General features: G+C 43.2%; 1 protein-coding gene and 1 long non-coding RNA gene across 5 annotated transcripts in view; one reads left to right on the top strand and one right to left on the bottom strand.

The window, feature by feature from the left end:
• LOC147022395 (1-phosphatidylinositol 4,5-bisphosphate phosphodiesterase delta-4-like) overlaps positions 1–12,162 on the top strand; it is a 68,399-nt gene extending 56,237 nt beyond the window's left edge. For all 3 annotated transcript variants that reach the window (XM_085893250.1, XM_085893249.1, XM_085893252.1), the window contains exons 13-15: positions 869–1,004; positions 3,347–3,496; positions 9,816–12,162. In XM_085893250.1, coding sequence (XP_085749376.1) covers positions 869–1,004; positions 3,347–3,496; positions 9,816–9,934 — 405 coding nt within the window. In that variant the 3' untranslated portion in view covers positions 9,935–12,162. The remainder of the gene's footprint in view (positions 1–868; positions 1,005–3,346; positions 3,497–9,815) is intronic.
• Positions 1–20,641, bottom strand: part of LOC147022394 (uncharacterized) — a 77,059-nt gene that overhangs the window by 10,168 nt on the left and 46,250 nt on the right. The gene's annotated exons all lie outside the window — the stretch shown is intronic.

Raw genomic sequence — 20,641 nt, 5'->3', positions numbered from 1 at the left:
CAATGCAAAGACACGGCTAACTACAGCTCAGATAGCTCACCTTTGAGATTTATAGTCTGAGTTCATTTCTCAGTCCGATTGCAACCCGTCACCCTGGTGCTCCGACGGCAGGGCGTTGCATCGGTGAGTGCGCTGTCCTTCGGAACGATGTTAAAGCCGGTGTCCCATCTGCTGGCATTCGCTGGAGGATGTTTTTCATATCCCACAATGACATTCGAAAGAATAGTCCATTGTGTCGGTACCCTTTGTAGAGCCTTGCCCGAATACTCCACGACGGAGTAGTGACCTGCGCAGGTGTAGACGTCTATCCTCACAATGCGTCAACAACTTGACATGAGCGCCATGGGACACCGTATGAGACTTTTATGATGATGACGATTGTGAAGGTGTTCTATTTAGTTTAACTCTTCAACAAGGTGCAACGTATTTAGTGATCTGTTTATGTTATTTTGAGACTTGTTCGGGTGGCTGAGCTGTGCACATTCGTTATTAAGAGGTCGGACACGGAGAAGATATTTCAGGAGATGCAGTCTCACTTTATGCTCGGCGTAGATGGCATTACGTGGTGAACGGTAAATATCACATGATGGGGGTGAGAGAGTGAAAGATAAACGGACGTACGGCCACAGACAGAGATAGAGAGAGAACAATCCACACTGGTGAGGATTTACAATGAACTTGGGAGTCGTACTCGAGTTTCTCACGTCGTAGATAAAAACCACTTGTGACTTTATGCAAGGCCAAAGGAAATAATTTGGACAAGTGTAATAAACCATCAGCAGGCTTCAGTCACAATGTTTTTTTGCCAATTGATATACCTTCTCTCGCTAAATATGGCCTCATACTCAGCCTGGTCTTATTCCCTCAGATCATAAGCGGTCAGCAGCTTCCAAAATGCAAAGGCAGCAAAAAGGGCTCCATCGTGGATCCGCAGGTTACGGTGGAGGTGTTTGGGGTTCCAGAGGACAACCAGGAGAAACAAACGTCGTTCATCGAGAACAACGGTAAAACTTGCTGTGGGATCATTATGCTTTCTTATTCTTCTTTTTACCCCGTTTCGGTGTGCGTAGCGCAATGTTGGGTTAAGCAGTTGGTTCGCTCTGTCTATCGGTCTATTTATGATCCTGGAAGTACTTGATTTCAATTGAATTTTATATCGGAACATGAATCGGCACACGCGCCTGCAGTTTTAGCAGTGCATTGGCTCTGAATTTGGCAAATTGTACAAAGTCTCATCCCGAGTGCGCATGTACACACTGGGGTGAAGCAATTGCCTCAGTCTGCCTGTGTCTGGCAGTAAAGCAGAATTGAAAATCATTCCAAACGCGACACTTATTGATTTTAGTGACGTCATAAAGGATGCAAACAACAGGGATGAAGAACTCGTGTGACCGGTTGAATAGGGTGGTGTAAAAGACGCTTCAACAACGGCGGTAAACTTCCGGTTCAGTTCTTTTTTTCTTTCTTTTTCTACAGCCTTCAAAACGGCGCAGAACACAAATGGCATTGTTCGCACTTCTAAAAACTTTCAGTTTTGCAGTACTTGGGCAAAACTGTACGCCGTCTCGACCAATCAAATTTGCCTCGCACTCCGAGGGCGGAACAACAACAAGATTCAGGCCAAATGGCCGTGCCTCGCAATGCGATGACGGAGAGCTAACTTCATCCAAAACATGTTTGTTTGGGGCATCTTTTCCTCAACGATCGTTCCAAAACATCGTCGGTTTCTCCGAGAGTTGGCAGGAGGTTCAGCTCTGGACTGTTCCGTTTGACACATCGGATTCCCATGGTTGCCATGCTGCCTGTTATTCAAAGTTCACGAACAAAGATCATTCCGATCGTGCTCGGAAACGCAAAGCAAGAGTTGAAAAGACCCTCCCTATTTCCTTTTACTCAAGACGGTGTGGGGGAATGTGTTCTGTGAACTCTGCAGTTAAAACTGTCTTGATTTTGTTTAAAAAAAAAATCAACAAAACCTATTCCATTCAACCTCAACCTGGAGAATAGCAGGTAACTCGGGATAGTAGTCATAAGCAATCGATGATAGGAACGGTGGAAAAGTTTGGCAGTGCGTTGTCAACCCACAATGAGTAGACCTGGCATCACAAAATTAACCTGAGCAGGCAGGCCAGGTACATTATTCTGATGTCGAAGGTTGCTGAAGAGTCATCAGCTGAGTTTCCAACCAATAATTTAGTGGTGATATGGTAACTTATGCCTGGTGTTGGCTTAATGGTTAAGGTAGTGGGCTTGGGATCCTAGGGTCCTGAGTTCAAATCCCGCTCAGCTGTTGAATTAACACCAGGTGGGGTTGACTCTGCCTGTCATCCTTCCGAGGTCGGCAAAATGAGTGCCAGCATGCTGGTATACTGTGTCGGAGTGGCGACCCGTCCAGGATTGTTCCCAATAGCCAAGGAGACTGCTTCGGCGGCACCAACGCTCTGCACAGAGTATGGTCCTAATGGATGGATGGATGGTAACTTCAGAAGGTTAGAGTCTGAATCGTTCATACTGCCAACTTCAGCTGGATTTTAACCCTTGATCTCTGGGATGCCAGTCAACTGTCCTCACCGGTGGGTCACTGCTGCATTCTTCGTCTTCTTTCATATGCAGCACATGACTGTGGGTAGCATAATTTGCTGGAGTTGCAGTTTTGCCGCTGATGTAGTGCCCCCTTTAGGTTAGAGCAGGAATACCCTCGTATGTAATTCGTTCAGGGTGCCGGTGTTGGATCACTGACTCTTCCTGAAGGACATTGTGGGATCTTTAATGTCCATCAACCCAGGAATGCTAGCAGGTGAGACACCCAGTTTAATGTCCAATCGAGGGACGCCACACACATTGATGGCTCGTACTGCCTGTAATGTACACCAGGATGAGTTTTCGCTGGCCCGAGATTCAAACCCAAACTGAGCAGGTTGGAGGAGAATGCGCATACCTCTCGGCTATCCTCCCAGTCCTCCATCCATCCATTGGGACCATACTCTGTGCAGAGCGTCAGTGCTGCCGAAGAGTCTCCTGAACTATTCGGCACAATCCTGGACGGGTCACTACTCCAATGTAGGATACTCGAATGGCTCAATCATCCCAGCAAGCACTCATAAAGGTTAAAATAACACTCGATTTCCAACTGGCCCGGTGGGTCATGAATCAAACTGAGCTTTCCTCGAGGACATTGCACACGCGCTTCGGCGCCTTCCGCACAGATTTCTCGGAGCAGTGGTTGTCGGTTGGTATTGTGCATGTCAAATTTTACATCCATTTTGAGAATCAAAATGTTTTAGTTGTGACCTTTCATTGACTGAAAGTGCGAGAAAGCATCGTGACGACCACTTTTCCCTTCCAGGTTTCAATCCGTTTTGGAACGAAATCTTGGAGTTCAATGTAACGGTGCCGTCACTTGCGATGGTTCGTTTCCTCGTTGAAGATTACGACAAACACTTCAACAATGATTTCATCGGGCAGTACTCCCTCCCGCTGACTGCACTTAAGCAAGGTGAGGCGTGAAATCTGCTGTCACCACATTCTTAGACCTGGGCCCTTCAAAGTGGGTTTGTAGGACATTTCGATCAGAAACGAACTTTATAAAATGGTTGTTTGACTGGAAAGCATGCTCATACTCACATGTTTGGCCTCAAGTCCACTCACATTTTACAGATAATTATTCCATTTTCGATATGAATGATTTGCAAGTAGATTGACATTCATATGTATGTTTTTTACATGAACACTCTTTATGTGTGTACATATATATATATATATATATATATATATATATATATATCCTGGGGGGGGGGTGTGAGGGGGTACCCAGTGCTACCCGGCTGATTGAGCTTTCCTGACAGTGGTTTTGGGATGTGTTGGACATTGAAAAGCTCTGGAGTTATTGGCCTCGTGGTGGTTACCTTTTGCCTGTGGACCGGCAGCAACACTGCCTGACCCCACATCCCAAAATATAATATATAGCGGCCTCTGGCAGCAAAACGGCCTTCAAGGCCGACGTGCAGTAGCTTATAACCATGCCCAGATTCTGAAGGAACCTACACCCAAAATTTGCAGCGCTCTGGGTGGCCATGAAAGAGTAACAAACAAATGCACAAACACCTTAAATTATTTACAAGATATATTTCAGAAGAGCATGTTGTCAATTTTGACATTCGAAAGTACGCAGTCGGAATGTGGATCCAAGCACGGCTGTTACGTGTGTTAGAAAGCACGTGTACTTGTAGCTGGATTAAACGATTAGGATGCAGTGTTCATTTGCACTAATTTGTGCAACTAGAAAAGGTTTACGAAAGATCAACACAAGCATTAATTCAAGGACATTCAGGTCCGATGTGGGGGAGGAGATGGAGACGGGACAATAAGTTATCTGGGAATATGAACCCTCACCTGCCTCTGCTTTCGGTACACACTTATGGCCTCGCTATATAATCAGCGTTTTAACTCCCACATTTCCAGGGCTTTTCAAACACGTTATTATAACTATCTGCGTAAAATTAAGGAACCTTAACATACATCTGGTTAGGATAGGAATCCGTGCAAATACACGACTCTTGAAATCACCATGGCACTTACTGTGTGGCAATTGGCCACGGCACAAGCCAATTCATGGAGGAATGACAGGCGTGGAAAATATTGCCCAATTTGGACAGAACTGCACAAGAGCAAAATGCCAACCCACACCAGGCTATGTATGCCCGTCGTAGCAAGTAAGAATACAACTTTTGTAATCCTAGTTTGAAAATAATATCAGTTAGGTCGGTGGAATGGTCAGGGAGTCGGTGTGGATGTGACTGATGGCTCATAACAGAAGTTGTGATTGAGACTTTGGTGAGGAGAAGCACAGTGGGGTTTAAAACATGGATTCGGGATCCTAGCTGGAAAAAAGATAACTTGAAACAATAAAAATCGGTTGTCTAAAAAAACCTTAAACTGACATTAAAGTTGACGTATCGCCGTCATTCAAAGCAGCGACCAAATTTCAACCCAAAATTTGGATGCAAGATGGAGACTCTTGGAAGAACGAGATGATGGGGTAAAAAAAAACAAAAGGCAATGTTTTAGACAGTGGGGGCGGTGGAGTCATAGTTGGATACAGTAAGCAAGGTAATGAACAAACAGGCAAGGGTGGAGAGAGAGAGAGGAGGAAAGGAAACACAGTAACCTGAAAAAGTAAGAGGGTTGGATTAGGAAGTGTTCATGGGTGCAGAAATGATTGCAGCTGAGGATGGGAGGTGACATGAGATGGAAATGGAGTGCTTCCTTGAATCTCTGCCAGGAAGAGTGGGATCTGACAGCCTCTGGAAGGCGGTTCCACCAATGTGGGGGCGGGGGGGGAAGGGGGAAAAAAAAACAGAGGGGACCAAAATAGTGGAGGTGAGCTTGGATTTTGGTTGCCAAACCAGGATGGGATTACTGGAAGAGTTTGGGAGGTTTGGAAGGCTAAGAGAGCAGAGGGAGCTAAAATGGTGGAGAAGCGGTAATAAATCTAGAGACTGGTCTGCGATGTGAAAGCAACAGACCTTGTGCTTGTCTCACTGCAGGAGATTATAATGATATTGAAAGCTTTCGATTCCATGGAATCCAGGGGAGACATGTTATGCTGGGGAACTTGCCCATAGCTTAGAGCAGTACTCCATTGAGCTATGGACAAAGACCTTGTAGACTATATGTAGCCCTGATTTTCCAAGGAAAGAACTGGATCGACGGAGGATGCTCAGTCTGCAGCTGTCTTTGGAGGTCATCTTTGCAATATGGTCAGGCCAGGAAAGTTCCTTCCAGATTGTGAAGCCCAGTAGTTCCAGAGACAAGCTCTTCCACTGGATGATCAAGGAAATCGATGGGCTCATTTGACAATCATTCTGAAGCAATAGGGTGAGATTATGATATTTTCCAGGATTTAAGGACATGTTCCATTTCTGAGACCAGAGCCCAATCATTTCCATTTCGAGAGAGAGAGAGAGAGAGAGAGAGAGAGAGAGAGAGAGAGAGAGAGAGAGAGAGAGAGAGAGAGAGAGAGAGAGAGAGAGAGAGAGAGAAAAAGAAAGAGAGAAAGATATATATATATATATATATATCTGCATATATATATATATATATATATCTGCATATCTGCTGTCTGTCTGTCTGGCAGAGGGATGGCGGTACTGTATGACACAATGTGGAGTCGTGCAAAAATGAAGATAGGGTTTTCCACTGCATCAGAGAGGTCATTTATATTGACGAAGAACAAGACTGGGCCCAAACACTACCTTGGGGAACTCCAGCCTTCACTGGGAGGGGGGATCAGTTTTCTGTTGATGGCAACACTTTAATTGCATGAGTCAAGGAAGTCAGAAATCCAGGAATGAAGGTGGCCTTCTTTGCCATAGGCAGAGAGCTTGGCAAGCAAACCAGGATGGCAGACTGTGTCGACTGCCTGATATATGTCCAGGGAGATGGTCCTGACCTCTTGTTTGAGATTTAGGGCCTCCAATCATTGTTGAGAGAGGAGCAGAAGCATGTCCAGAGTTGAGTGGGGACAGAATCTAAATGGATGATCAGACATCAGACATTGAAAACAGGAAAGACGACATCGGAAGTAATGATGGATTCCATGACTGTGCGTGTAATTGTAAGCAAGCTCACTCGTCTGCAGTTGGTCGGGGCTGTTTTTGCACCCTTCTTGTGGATGGGAGTGATTTTTGCTGACCTGCAAAGGAGAGATGGCTTAAGGTGAAGGACAGACAGGGGAAGCAAGAACGGCAGAGCAGGATCTGAGAACATGGGCACTGATGCCATTTGGGCCTATCGCCAAAGCACAATCAAAGCCGGAGAGAAGGATACAGAGTCCAGTCGACAGTGAGTATGTTGAGGAAAGATGGGAACAGAACGGGATGGGTTGGTTACGCGAGATGTGGAGGCAAGTCAAGTTTAGACATTCTGCCTTATCTTTGGCAGAGTATGTAGTTCAGCTGTTTGAAATGAGAGACAATATGGAGGGGCAGCAACTGCCTGAGATGTACTTGACAAAGTTACCATGATTTGGACGAAGGAGACTGATTGGAGAATTAAACCTTTAGATTTGCAAGATGGTGTTTTCTGCCTTGCCTCAGGATGGACACACTTGCGAGCCTTACGGAATAAACTAAAGTTACCCTCAGTCGGGTTAGCTTTCCAAGCTGAGAAAGTAAGCTGCTTGACTGCTTCCAACACACCACAGGTTTCAGTGTACCAGGGTCTAGACAGGATGGATGGGAGGGGCAAACGAGTCCATGAGAGTAATATCATCTTGCAAATCTCAAGTTTTTCATTTGAAACCTTATTTTTAATCATGTACCATGCTCTCTACAGTGTCAGTTTAGCTGAAGCAGTTTCTTGGTTGGGGGTTACAATCCAGGACAGGTCACCACTCCAACACAGGAAGTCAGGGTAGGAATTTGTTAATGGTGCTGGCGATAGCTCGCCTACTCTTTGTGAAGGATACCGTGGGATCTCCTATTTAATATCTACCAACTAATGCTGGCATACAGGACGCCCCATTTGGCGACCATCAGAGGGACGGCACACACATTCATTGATGAATCACCATGCTTATGAAACATCAGGATGACAGGTTATAGCTGTGTTGGGATTCAAACCCAGGCTAGACAGCTCAGTGGAGAGTGTGCGTACTTCTAGGCCATCCTGCCAGCCCTTCCTTTTTAATAGCATGTTTAACTAGAACGGCACTCTGTGGAGCACATACATCTGCCAGGCTAAACAGTTTATGTTTGTTATCCCACTTCTTATTCTTCTGACGTTTGGCCAGAGAAAAAGAGAGAGAAAACAATCCACACTTGTCCACGTTGGAAATATTAACACCCTGAATGCAGATTGTGTGCCACTGGAGTTCAGCATCCGGCTGTGATTGTAGACACAAGTTTGACGTCAGTGACGTTGGACTTCACGAGACAGTGGTATCCCACTGATAAGCCGAATCTACATCCTAACCTTAACCAAAATCTAATTGGCTTGCTCACATCACCGACCCAACAAATCCACCAAATTTCGTCTAAATCTGTCCATACCTTTTTGAAATATTGTGCTATATATCGTCGTCTTGGCCCTGTCTCTCAATGGGAAGAATCACTTGAAAAAATGTTTTTAAAATTCTCGTATCCACATTTCACAAATATTGAATCAATCGGTCCTTGTCAACGACTCAACAAATCCACCAAATTTCGTCCGAATCCGTCAATAACTTTTTGAGATACCGTGCTACATATCGTTTTGACCCAATCTCTCAATGGTGAAGAATCACTATAAAAATTCAAGTATATGGATCCGGATCTTCAAAAAAGTTGAATTAATTCATCCTTGTCCTCCTGTCCTGTCCTCTACCCTTTCACCTGTCCTCCATCTTTCACCTTTCATCACCCAACCTGTCCCTCCAAGTTTCATCTGAATCCGTCCATTAATTTTCGAGATATCTTACTCAAAGACAAACAGACAGACAATCAAGGGTGAAAACATAACTTCCTCCCACCTTTGGTGGTGGAGGTAATAAAGTTGGTCCTGCTGAGGTTACATGCTCAGGCATCTGTTCCGTCTGATAGAAAATGTACCGGAAAAAGTACCTCGAACAGTGTGTGACAAACTCAATAAAAGATATGTTGCACTGACAAGTCAAATCTATATTTAGTGGTTTCATCGTGAGGACCCTGAAATAACATCCCAGAGGCCGTGGATCGGAACCGAGCTGAAGGCAGCAGTGTTATCGATTTAGATTCCAAGCTTCTGCAAGCTGAGATTGTCTAATCATGGTATGATCATTCTTCGGTAAAAACCCAACTGGCTAATTAATGGCTTTCACAGGAGTATTTAGGACATACACTTCCTGGTCTGGATAACACCACGTCTCATGTTCTGGTCGACCTTCTAATGCCCTGAGAGAAGGGATTCCATATTTTTTTTATGCATAAGTTTGGTTTTTGACAAGTTGCGAAACAACTGGCATTATTTGCCTCTGTTATTCATTGCACGGCCCGCGAGCCAATGGCGGCCCACTGGTGATTTAAAGTGCAGCCCCTGATGTGTGGCCGATAATACACAAATGTGAAAACGCCCCTCGTAAACCACCATAAACGCTCTCAAATTGACCCAATGGTTTCAAATGAGTGTTGCAATGTGAAGCGTCAAAATAACATAACTACATGAGTAGGTGGCAGTATACAAACAATTACGCTTGCAGCCCAGTTAACCACAACGAAGAAAAGTACGTGGAGGCAGGGCCTAATATGGAGCCATTATGGAGGCTCGCAGGCGGTGTGGTGGTGCTCTCACCGTCTTATCGGCAAAAGTGGCCCCCTCTCAAAAAGAAATAAAAAATAGTGAAGATCACTAAATCTATGCAAACTTTTACATTTAAAGACCACTTTTACCCAACACTGACCGATTTAGCGAACCGAGTTTTACAGAAGCATACAGAACAATCACCCTGAAAGAGGAGGAGATTGGGACCATACTGTGTGCAGAGCGTTGGTGCTGCTTAAACAGTCTCCTTGGCTATTGGGCACAATCCTGGACGGGTCGCCACTCCGACACAGTATACCAGCAAGCTGGCACTCATTTTGCCGACCTCGGAAGGACGACAGGCCGAGTTAACCCCACCTGGTATTAATTAAACAGCTGAGCAGGATTTGAACTCAGGACCCAAGGATCCAAAGCCCGCCACCTGGACCATTAAGCCAACACCAGGCATACCCTGAAGAAAGGGTTGTTATTTCCTTCTATTATGCACCGATTAGGATCTGCTGTGTTAACATGTGTTTGTGTTTTGTGTCGTTCTACAGGTTATAGACATGTCCCTTTGTTGTCCAAAGACGGGAACAGCCTCGCCCCAGCTTTCTTGTTCGTGTGTACCACCCTTGTCAAAACGAGTTCTGCTCAACCAGGTGGCCAAACGATGTAAAACTCACGATAATATCGTTACGGTCCAAAGGATGGCAGGTATAAAACCACGTGTGCAGACCTCGATGTGCGTCGCAAGGTGCGATTGTGTGAAGGCTGCGGGTTGTCAGTTGCACACCTGCCTGTACAAGTGCTTTTTTTTTCTTCCAAATGTTCCTTTCAAGTTCAAATTCTCAATGGCGTTTTCTGGGAATGCTTTCAAATGCTTTTTAAGAGTTAACATAGCTTATTTGTTTTTATTTTTAATTGCACAGTTATCTTCTTGCTTCTCTGCCCCAGATGTTACTTGTTAAAAAAAAAAAAACACTTCTTGTACTCAGGTATATGTTGCTTCACTACACATCATATGATGAACGGATTGCTGTTACCTTAAATAGCTTTACAAATGTACCCGACCTCCTCCGTGTGGGCCTCGGGCTACAGGTTGTCAAGCATTGGATGGCCTGCATGTCAGTGATTTTTACCTGTTTTACATTTTAAAATCCCATTTTAAAGCGGGCATATGGTGATACAGATATTTAAACATTCCACTTCAGTCACTTCTAAACTTGCATGCAGAAAGATGAAAATATATTCTTGTACCACTGCCAAAAAAATAAAAGGTTTTGGATAGTCTTACAAACGACAACTTAAAACTTGACACAAAATTCCTTGCTTTGTGTGGATGCAAAATGCTTGGAGACGTTGAGACAATTTGCTTCTGAAGAGGGTGTCTTTTGAATGGGTGAAATCACACTTGTCTATCTATAATTCCAGCAATCTCTGTGTGTCTGTGACCACTGTTTCTCGACAACTACTGGTCCGATCTAATTGAAACTTGCCAGGTATATTACTGGGGACCTGAGTATGTGCCTTTTCAAGGTTTGATATTAATCGGACAAGTGGTTCCCAAGTTATGGCCATTTATTTACCAAACCAATGGCAGGACACGTTGCTGCATAGGTGTGGCCGATGGGGAAAGGGTGCCATTTAGTTACCAATGACAGGACACGTTGCTTGGCGTTTTGCACCCACAGTATCTATCTTCTATCTATCTATAATTCCAGCAATCTCTGTTTGTTTGCGTTTCAAAAGGTTTGAAATTAATCAGACAAGTGGTTCCCAAGTTATGGCCAAGTTAGAGCGCGTTCCCCATTACGGGTTACAACGTACGGACTTCCGGATAGTGATGACTTACTGTATTCTAATAATTTCTCGATTTCTTATGCGCATTTATAGATAAACACAATGTCCCAATCCAGTCGTCGTTTGTGAGAGTGAAGGAATGGCCTGTGTGGTTGTTTGAAAGTTTTTTTTGTTTTTTTTTTCACGTACGGCCACGCACGTACGGGCACGCGAGAGCGAAGGAACGGCCTATGTGGTTGTTGTTTCTCACACGCGGTTTGAAAGTTTTTTTTTTTGCACGTAAGGCCACGCATGTAAGGGCACGCGAGAGCGAAGGAACGGCCTGTGTGGTTGTTGTTTCTGGCACGCGGTTTGAAAGATTTATTTTTATTTTATTTTATGCACGTACAGGCATGCACTGGTATTACAAAATGCAACGTTGGGCCAATTTTTGATTCTCATCCCTCCCCCTGCTGGACAAAGTACATGTTGGAACTTGGTTTTCTTGCTTTATTCCAACACTGCCCAAGCACCCTCTAAGGTTGGCGAACCGACCGTGAACGCCAATAACTTGACCACGTGACTTCGGGTCCTCCGTCTAACAACCATTTACCTCAGGGGACGTGACCTCCTTATCGGGAAATTGCACCCTCGATAAATACTTGTTATTTAGATTACCTACCGCATCAGGTGCAGCTGCCAAGGATGTACCGGCTGTTGAACAGATTATTGGGGAATAACATCCTGGCTAAGCTCGGGTGCAGGCCATGCTGGACCAATGGAGGAAAAAACAAAAACGAGCTGGGAACATTTCTAACACATTTATTTAAACCAGGATGTGAGGAAAGTTATGTGGCACAGTATGGGATTTATTGCATATGTACAGCAGGGAAAGCAAGGAATTTGTGGGATGTGGCAAAAGGCAAAAAATATTTGCAAAAGAAGACACAGAACAGTTATCTTGAATATTCTTACACAGTCTTAACTTATGCTACGACAGGTGCCAACACACACACACACACACACACACACACACACACACACACACACACACACACACACACACACACACACACACACACACACACACACACACACACACACACACACACACACACACACACACACACACACGCGCAAACCTCAGGAAAATTAGAGATAGCCTAGAGAGCTAGAAACAGTTGAGGATGAACAACCTCTCAATTACTTGGCACGGCCAGCAGATCTGTGCAGCCCAGAACACTTTGTAAAGGGGAGGAGGGAGAACTACTGAGGATGTCTGGGGTGCTTGTTTGAGAAGTGCGAGTGTTATGCGACGTGGGGTGCGGCATAGTGTAAGAGGAAGAATGTGAGGTGCAGATCAGTTTGGTTCGCTCTTAAGTTTGCTCTTGGGTTTTGTTCTGAAAAGAACAGTTGGTCAGACTTGCCCATGTTGATTGCTCTTTTGCATCTACAGTAGATGAGAGATAGATGGTAGAAGAAAGATGCGTGAGAGAAAAGATCTGATCGTATATCATGTAAGAGTCTGTATGTGTAAATGTCGTCGCAACTGAAATGAACGATGTTGAAATGGAGCAGTCCCGGCTCGCAGCAGCAAAGCGTGACTCCATTCCTGGTCACGCTGACTCGATGCTTGTCCTTGCACCGCCTATCTCCCCAGCAGAGTCTGATGTCTGACAATATTTACCTCTGCCACTGAAGGTGAAGGAGGTTGTTTTCACCCCTCTGTCTGTCTGTCTGTTTGTCTGTGTGCAGGATATCTCAAAAAGTTGTGGATCTCTCCAGCTCTGTCCCCAGCAATCTGCTATCTGTCCCCGGCGATCTGCTCAGAATGAGCCGCATGCACTCTTTTTATAAGCTCTGGACAAGAGGAGGAGCCAACTATCAGATCAAAAGGAGCTCGAACAAAATTGAGCTCCTCTATTAGTCCATAGCCGTTGTAGCCATGCCCCACCAGGCCCTGGCGGCAAAAAATGGCTGTTGCCGGTCAACAGGGGCACGCACCAGAACTCCGACTTTTACATCGGGCCGTGGTTTTTGAAGGTGCTCTCTGGACTCTAACGTGCGCTGGCCTTGATTCAAACGTAGGATTTTAGGAAAATACCTGCGCTACGCGCAGGTCTTTAAACGAGCTCCAGCGTACGTTCGCGCTTCGAGTTATGCCCCGAAATAACCTGACCTACATCTCCATGTCTTTCAAGGCTGTGGTAAGTGTTCAATCGGTATGTGGCAGTTGAGCTGGTTGTCGAATAGCAGGAGCACGTTGTGGCGTGGGGAAGAGGTGGAAATTCCTTGTAACGAGATTGTGAGTTATGGTCACGTTTATAATGGAAAGTGGAAGCGTGAGATGTGGGGATTTTAAAAATATTTGCATGAAGTGGTTGTGGTGAGCGTGGTATAGTTTGGGGAGCAGAATGAAGGTCTGAGATGAAATGGTGGTTGAGAATTGGTGCGCAGTTTTGAATGGAAAATTGGTGCGCAAGTGCAAATGAGGCGCTCGCGGCACGCTTGCTTGGTTAATAGTAGTCTTTTCTGATTTGCGTGCGTGCTTACTTGTGTGTTTCTGTGAGAGAAAGGGGGTGGAGGAACGCAAAGATTGAAGGTGAAAGAACCCTAACTGAAGGAGTCCCACGCGATGTATCTTTCCCCTTGACCCACTAGACAAATGGAAAGCACTAATACACAAACCATTGAAATAACTGTCTTGAGATCGCTGTATGTTGCGTGCCATTGCCTTGGAGGCATGCGGTTTTACAGAACCACAACAATATTAATGTGTGTTCCACGTGTCACACATTGAAAGAATGTTACATTGAGTGTGCCACCTACTAGCATTAGTTGGTGGACGTTAAAGATCCCAAGGTGTCCTTCACAAAGAGGAGGCGAGCTATCGCCGGTACCTTGAACAGATTACAAATTCGTGCACCAATCACCTTCAGTCAAACATCAGGTCAGGCCAGCAGGTTCGTGAAAGACTCGGGCAAAAATGTTCTGTTTGTTTGTCTCTGTTTATTTGTTTGTCCACACAGAACTTTAGTGTTTTTCTCCGCAAGCGCTTGTTGGATTGACATGAAATTTTCACCGCAGGAGAGACTACCCATGTAGAACGTTTTAATGATGGTTATGATGTCATCGGTCACGTGGTGTGGCAACCATGTTGGAAAAAAGGAAAAACTATGGAGTTCTGTATGTCAGAAACCGCACCAAGGAAAAATTGAAACTTGGCACATCGCAAGAACTCCTCATGGGAAATGTTGTTTTTTTTTTAATGATGTCATAGGTCACATGGTTTCGCAGCCACATTGGCTTTACCCTAAAACCCATAAAAAGATCTTCTTCAGAATGGCTGGCCAAATCGAGGGGAAACTTCACACACATGTTCCCCAAGCCTTGGGGATACCAGGGTGTTCACAAATAATTGATGTGTCATGGCCTCGCAGCTATTTTGGATTGAGGGAAAATTAAAAAAATATATACGTTTCTCTTGAACCGCTTAATCAATTGACGTGAAACTTCACAATTATGATCTAGTAATGATGTGGAATATATGTTTTAAATTTCAACTTGATCGGACGCATAGTCTGGCAGCCAGAATTATTGAATTTATTTGATATTTTAAATTTTTTTATCCCCCGCCAACCAACAAAGTTGGTGGGGGGTATAGAAATGGGGTCCGTCCGTCCATCCGTCACATTTCGTTTCCGGAACTTAACTACAAATCCCCTCAATATATAGTTATGAAATTTGGTACACATATCAAGCAAGTGGTGAACTCATGCCTTTTGATATATTCTAATTGATAGGTCACGTGGTTTGGCAGCCATGTTGAATCCAAGAAAAATATTAAATAATGTTTTCTCTGGAATCACATAACCTAACGAAGCAAAAATTTGCAACTATCATCTTCCGTCATGTCTGCATACATAGTAAAAATTATGATGTCACAAGTCACATGGTTTGGCGGCCATCTTGGATAGAAAAATACACCTCATCCGATTAACACGAAACTTCACATACATACGTGATGAGGATTGGAGGCAGAATGTAAATTGATGTCATAGGTCACATGGTTAGTCAGCCATCTTGGATTGAAAATTAATAAATTTTTAAAATCTTCTTCTCCAGAATGGCTGGACAGATTGAGGCAAAATTTCACATACACTTTCCCCAAGACATCCTTTCAGAAGTTTGTTAATTTCTAATTGATAGGTCACATGGTTTGGTGGCCATATTGAATTTACCCTGAAACCTTCAAATATCTTCTCCAAAACGGCTGGTCAGATCAAGGGGAAATTTCACATACATATTGCACACGCTTAGGGAATACAAGTTGGTTAATCCTCATTTACTATGGCGGGGGATATCGAAGACTTTGTCTTCAACGGATACTAGTTATATTGTGAATAAGGCTCACTTGGCTGTGCCTGGATCGGTTTGAGGGTAGAGGAGTAGCAGCTGAAACCTAAATCCTATCCAGGTTCCTCCTGATGACTTCATCTTTGCTTTTTTCTTGTTCGGGTTCATTCTGATAACTCCAATGCAGGACTGGACCAATTTGGTCTTCCATTTGATTTGAATATAATTTATTTTAATCCCATTCTACATTCAATTGAATAATAACAAAGTCTTCGATATTCCCCGCCATAGTAAAAAAAATTTTTTTTTAATCTGTAAACATCAAAAGGCATGAGTTCACCACTTGCTTGAGATGTGTACCAAATTTAGTAAAGATATCTTGAGGGGATTTGTAGTTAAACTCCAGAAACGAAATGTGACGGGGTTGCATCAAAGCAGGACATCTTGTTACCCGGTCATCACTGCCAGCAGTTATAAAGTTCTCGTTATGCTGTTTGTTAATTATGTAACACACCAGTACACAAACACCACGCGAAATACACCACACAAAACTACACAAACACCACACAAAACTACACAAACACCACACAAAGGAAGTCCTGGCGAGGGTCTGCAATCTGTGATTGTGCTTTTTCTTGTTTGAAATATGTACTTTCTTTTACCGATAGATCTCCAGTGGAGCAAGTTAGCCAAGCTTGTAATCAACTTCAATGCTTTATCGTTTTCCCACTTATAAGGATATGCGTACAAGGAACGTAGACACAAGGCCATCGAGTTCACTCCCCATTAACATATCACTCCCTATTAAGTCTGTGCTTTATCCACACTCACTGAATGTAAATGCATCACTTTTGCTTATCTTCTATGTACTAGCCCAACTCTTTTACCCTTAAGTCATCCGATTGCACATCTACATCTCTGAAACATGATCTTCAGGCAAGGGGCTTGTCCAGGGTACACAACGACCAACTTTTTGAGAGATACCGTGGCATACTTTATGGTAACGACCTACTGCGGATGAGACGGCTGGCTTAATGTGCACATCTGAAAAACACTTCGACATACAGTGCACGTTTCTGGCACTTTACCAGAATATTTTAGTTTTGTTTGATCTCGTCGGGGGAAGAGACGGCTCAATGGCAAGTTATGCTGCCACCTTTAAAGCACTCTAATATGATGAAAGGTGACTTCACTACAGAAAGTGTTCCTCGATATATTGATAATGGGAACATTTGTGTATTCCAATATATTTTTAATAATTGTAGAACTGCTTGCAATGTGTTTCATTCCAAAGGCGTTGTGAGACTATTTTAATGCCCTTTTCTGTTTGTCTGTGTGTCCACGCCTATTTTTTTTTTGCCTAAAATGTTTTTTCTCTGCAACCGCTTATCTGATTGATGCAAAATTTTAAACATAGGCGGGACGCCCCATGGAGAATATTTTATTGACAACTCTGACATCATATATCACATTGAATGCAGCCATATGGGATTAAAGGGAAAAAATTGGAACTTCTCCGAAACCACTCAACGAAAGAAAACTTTAAAACTTGGCTTATGTCATCAACTCCCCATGGGGTATATAGGGTGATATCAATGATGTACTCAGTGAAGTGGTATTCCAGCCATAATTATTTTAATCGAAATTTATATCCAAAAAATATGAACATTCATATATCTGATCTGTGACCCGATGTGAGTGAAGAATTAAATGTATGATGCCATTGATTATGTGGTCTGGTGGCCATATTGGATTGAAAATAAAAACGTCAAAAAAAAACTTCTTCTCCAGGCGGTTTAACAGATCGATGCAAAACTTCATAAATATATACATAATAAACATTGGGGGTAATAACCCTGGGCACTCACCTGGTAGTGGTTGGATAAGATAACCAGGGAACTGCTGGTAGGCATGGATGACCCACAAAATATATTACGGAGAAGAAAGTAAATACCTATGGATTTTTTTCTTTAATGCTGTGAACAAACATTGGTACATCATGGGTGATGAAAGTCGTGGTCAAGTTTCATCGAAATTGTGTGTGTAGTTTCGGAGAAGAAAGCAAATAATATTTTGTGAGGCAAACCCCCTTACACCCCCTTAGAGCCTGATTTTTCTAACGTCATGAACAAACATTGGTACATCACGGGTGATGAAAGTCGTGGTCAAGTTTCATGAAAATTGTGTGTCGTTTTGTAGAAGAAAGCAAATACATATTTTGGGGGGCAACTCTTCTGTGGAACCCCTTAGACTCCAATTATATTAATGTCATGAACAAACATTGGTACATCATGGGTGATGAAGGTGGTGGTCAAGTTTCATCGGAATTGTGTGTGTAGTTTGAGAAAAAAGCAAATACCCCTTTTGGGGGGCAACCCCTAATGCTGCTCTAAGAATGCTCGGCGTTCTTCTTCTTCTTCTTCTTCTTCTTCTTCTTCTTCTTCTTCTTCTTCTTCTTCTTCTGAAGCCAAAGCCTTTATATTCGGACTCTGCTCTTTTATATAGAAGATCCGGATCTCCTTAAGCACTTGTACACATCCTCACATTGAGGGTGCCTTTTGAGAGTGTCTATCATGAACTTTTAAATATATTCGGACATTTGCTTTAAAGTTTAGAAAAGTTCACGTTACTATTTAAAGATTATTCCATTTAATGTGTTGTAAATTCGTAAATACATTGTTTATTTCGTAAATACACTATATTTCGTAAATACGTAAATACACTATCACGGGTCTCGCTATTGGCTTAATCAAGGCGCGTGACGAAATATCAGAAGTTGTTGTTATTTTTTGTTTGTTTGTTTTTTTAGCCGATAAAACCTTTAGGTCGCTGCTCTTGGACACATTTGTCCTTGTTTTAATTGGTGTGAACAATCTTTGGTATGTCACGCATGATGAAAGTTGTGGTCAAGTTAAATCGAAATTGTGTGTGTAGTTTCGGAGAAGAAAGCAAATAATATTTTGGGAGGCAAACCCCCTTACACCCCCTTGGAGCCCGATTTTTCTAATGTCATGACCAAACTTTGGTGCATCACTGGTGTTGAAGGTGTGGTGAAGTTTCATAAGAATTATGTGTGTAGTTTTTGAGACAAAAGTAAATACCTCTTTTGGGGTGCAACCCTCCTGTTGACCCCCTCAGACCCTGATTTTTATCTTGCCAAAACGAAGTTTTTGCAAGATATGGTAGTCAGCTTGTATGTTTGTTTGTCTGTAATCACGTATAAAAAATTCTGCAGAGCACAGTTATCAATGGAAATTTTTGTAACTTCGCATATCAGAGGCCTATAGAGGTCCCTTTCAGTGCATAAAATTTTGAAGGTCAAGGTCAAAGGTCAAGGTCACTTTGTCGCAAAACAGGGGAGTCGACGAAACCCTTATTTTTTGAGTAATTTTGATCGGATCGTCTTCAAACTTCATGGGAATATAGTTCATGGTCTGGCGCTCAGCTGATTAATTTTTGGTGGCGATTGGCCTTGACCTTCATGGTTAGCGCCTGAGGTCAAACATATTTGACCCCAAGGTCAAATTTTCAAGTTTTAGGAACCATATTGTGTAGTACCTCAAATTGAACACCTCGATGAGTGCTTTCTAGATATGTCAAGCTTGAGACATTATGACGTCATTTGGTGACGTTATGAGGCAAACGCATATTTTTCATGGTTACTCTGTAGAACGATTCTCATCGGAATGTCTCGTAGGCAGATATTCCTCAAGGAGTCGCTCCTGGTGGATAGCAGCTCTGTTCACCTCAGTGTGACCTTAAAGAAGTCACACGTGGTCACCTTTTGGCAAGATATGGGTCACCCTGCGAGTGACATTGGTTTTTTTTTTTTAATGGTGTGAACAATCTTTGGTATGTCAAGGGTAATGGAAGTTGTGGTCAAGTTTGATCAGAATTGTGTGTAGTTTCAGAAAAGAAAGCAAATACATATTTTTTGGGGGGCAACCCCTCCCATACACCCCTTTGACCCCGACTTCTTTTTAATACCGTGAACAATCTTTGAGACATCACAGGTGATTAAGTTTGTCATCAAGTTTCATCAGAATTGTGTGTGCAGCTTGAAAAGAAAGCAAATACATATTTTGGGGGGCAACCCCCCCCCCTTACGTCCCCTTCGACCCCAATTCTTCTCATGTCATGAACAAATTTTGGTACATCATGGGTGATGAAGGTTGGAGTCAAGTTTCATTGGAATTGTGTGTGCTGTTTCTGAGAAGAAAGCAAATATCGCTTTACGGTGGGCAACCCCCCCCCCCACTCCCCCCATAAACTCCCCCTGGAGGCCCCCTCAGACCACAATGTTTTTTTTAATGCCATGAACAAACAAAAAGCATGCACGGTGATGACCATGTTGGTAAAGTTTCATCAAAATCGTATGTATAGTTTCAGAGAAGAAGTTGCAAGTATATATGGACGGACGGACAGACGGACGATGCACCATCCCTTAAACGCCCAGGAATCACGTTAAAGGTGAGCTAAAAACGAAAAGCACAGTTGGTGAAGCCATGAAGCCGTCAGTTCATGAAGACGATATGCCTATTAATCACGTCCTGTTTGAACGTTATACCCCAAGACTCAGATCCCGAAGACCCAAAAGTCCCCGAAGACCCAAAAGTCCCTGAGGACCCAAAAGACCCTGAAGACCCAAAAGTCAGAGAACCCAAAAGACCCCTTTGACCTGAACACCATTTAACCCCTTCAGACAGATTAGATCCATGACCATTTAGACAACTTGGATCTTTTTATAGTCACAAATAAATTTAAAATAAATATATCACCACCAACATTCCAAATACATTTGTCAAAAAGAAATGGTTGTTATTATGATTTGTGTAAATCATGACAACACAGCAAATCTGTGACGTCAATTTCTGCAATGACATTCGGAGAGGTGAGTATAGCGAGCAGATTCACGCAAGTGCATAATATGATCGACGAGCCATGGGAAATATAGTTTGAAGTTTTTGTTTCATATTTATCTTCATTGATGCAAATTAAACTTTATGTGCACAAAAGTGGTCGTTCAATAGCCTAATAATCAATCAACAATCAATAAAGCTATAGATATTGGCAATGTATGTGACATGGACGAGATGGGTATATGGGCCATAATAGCAGTGTGTTCACTGTTCAGTTCACGATGGTATTTTTGTTCAGAATGAGCGCGTGAGGCGAGACTGCACTCTACCGAGTTCCGTTCTGGTTTAATAATTGTGCAGCTGCTTGCAATCTGTTTTTGTTTAAAGAA

The sequence above is a fragment of the Eptatretus burgeri genome, chromosome 8, assembly GCF_056783735.1.
Source record: "Eptatretus burgeri isolate ZD-2024b chromosome 8, Ebu_testis_v1, whole genome shotgun sequence".
Lineage (NCBI taxonomy): Eukaryota > Metazoa > Chordata > Myxini > Myxiniformes > Myxinidae > Eptatretus > Eptatretus burgeri.
Note: the sequence above shows the minus strand (reverse complement) of the source record. Positions and strands in the feature narration are given on the sequence as shown.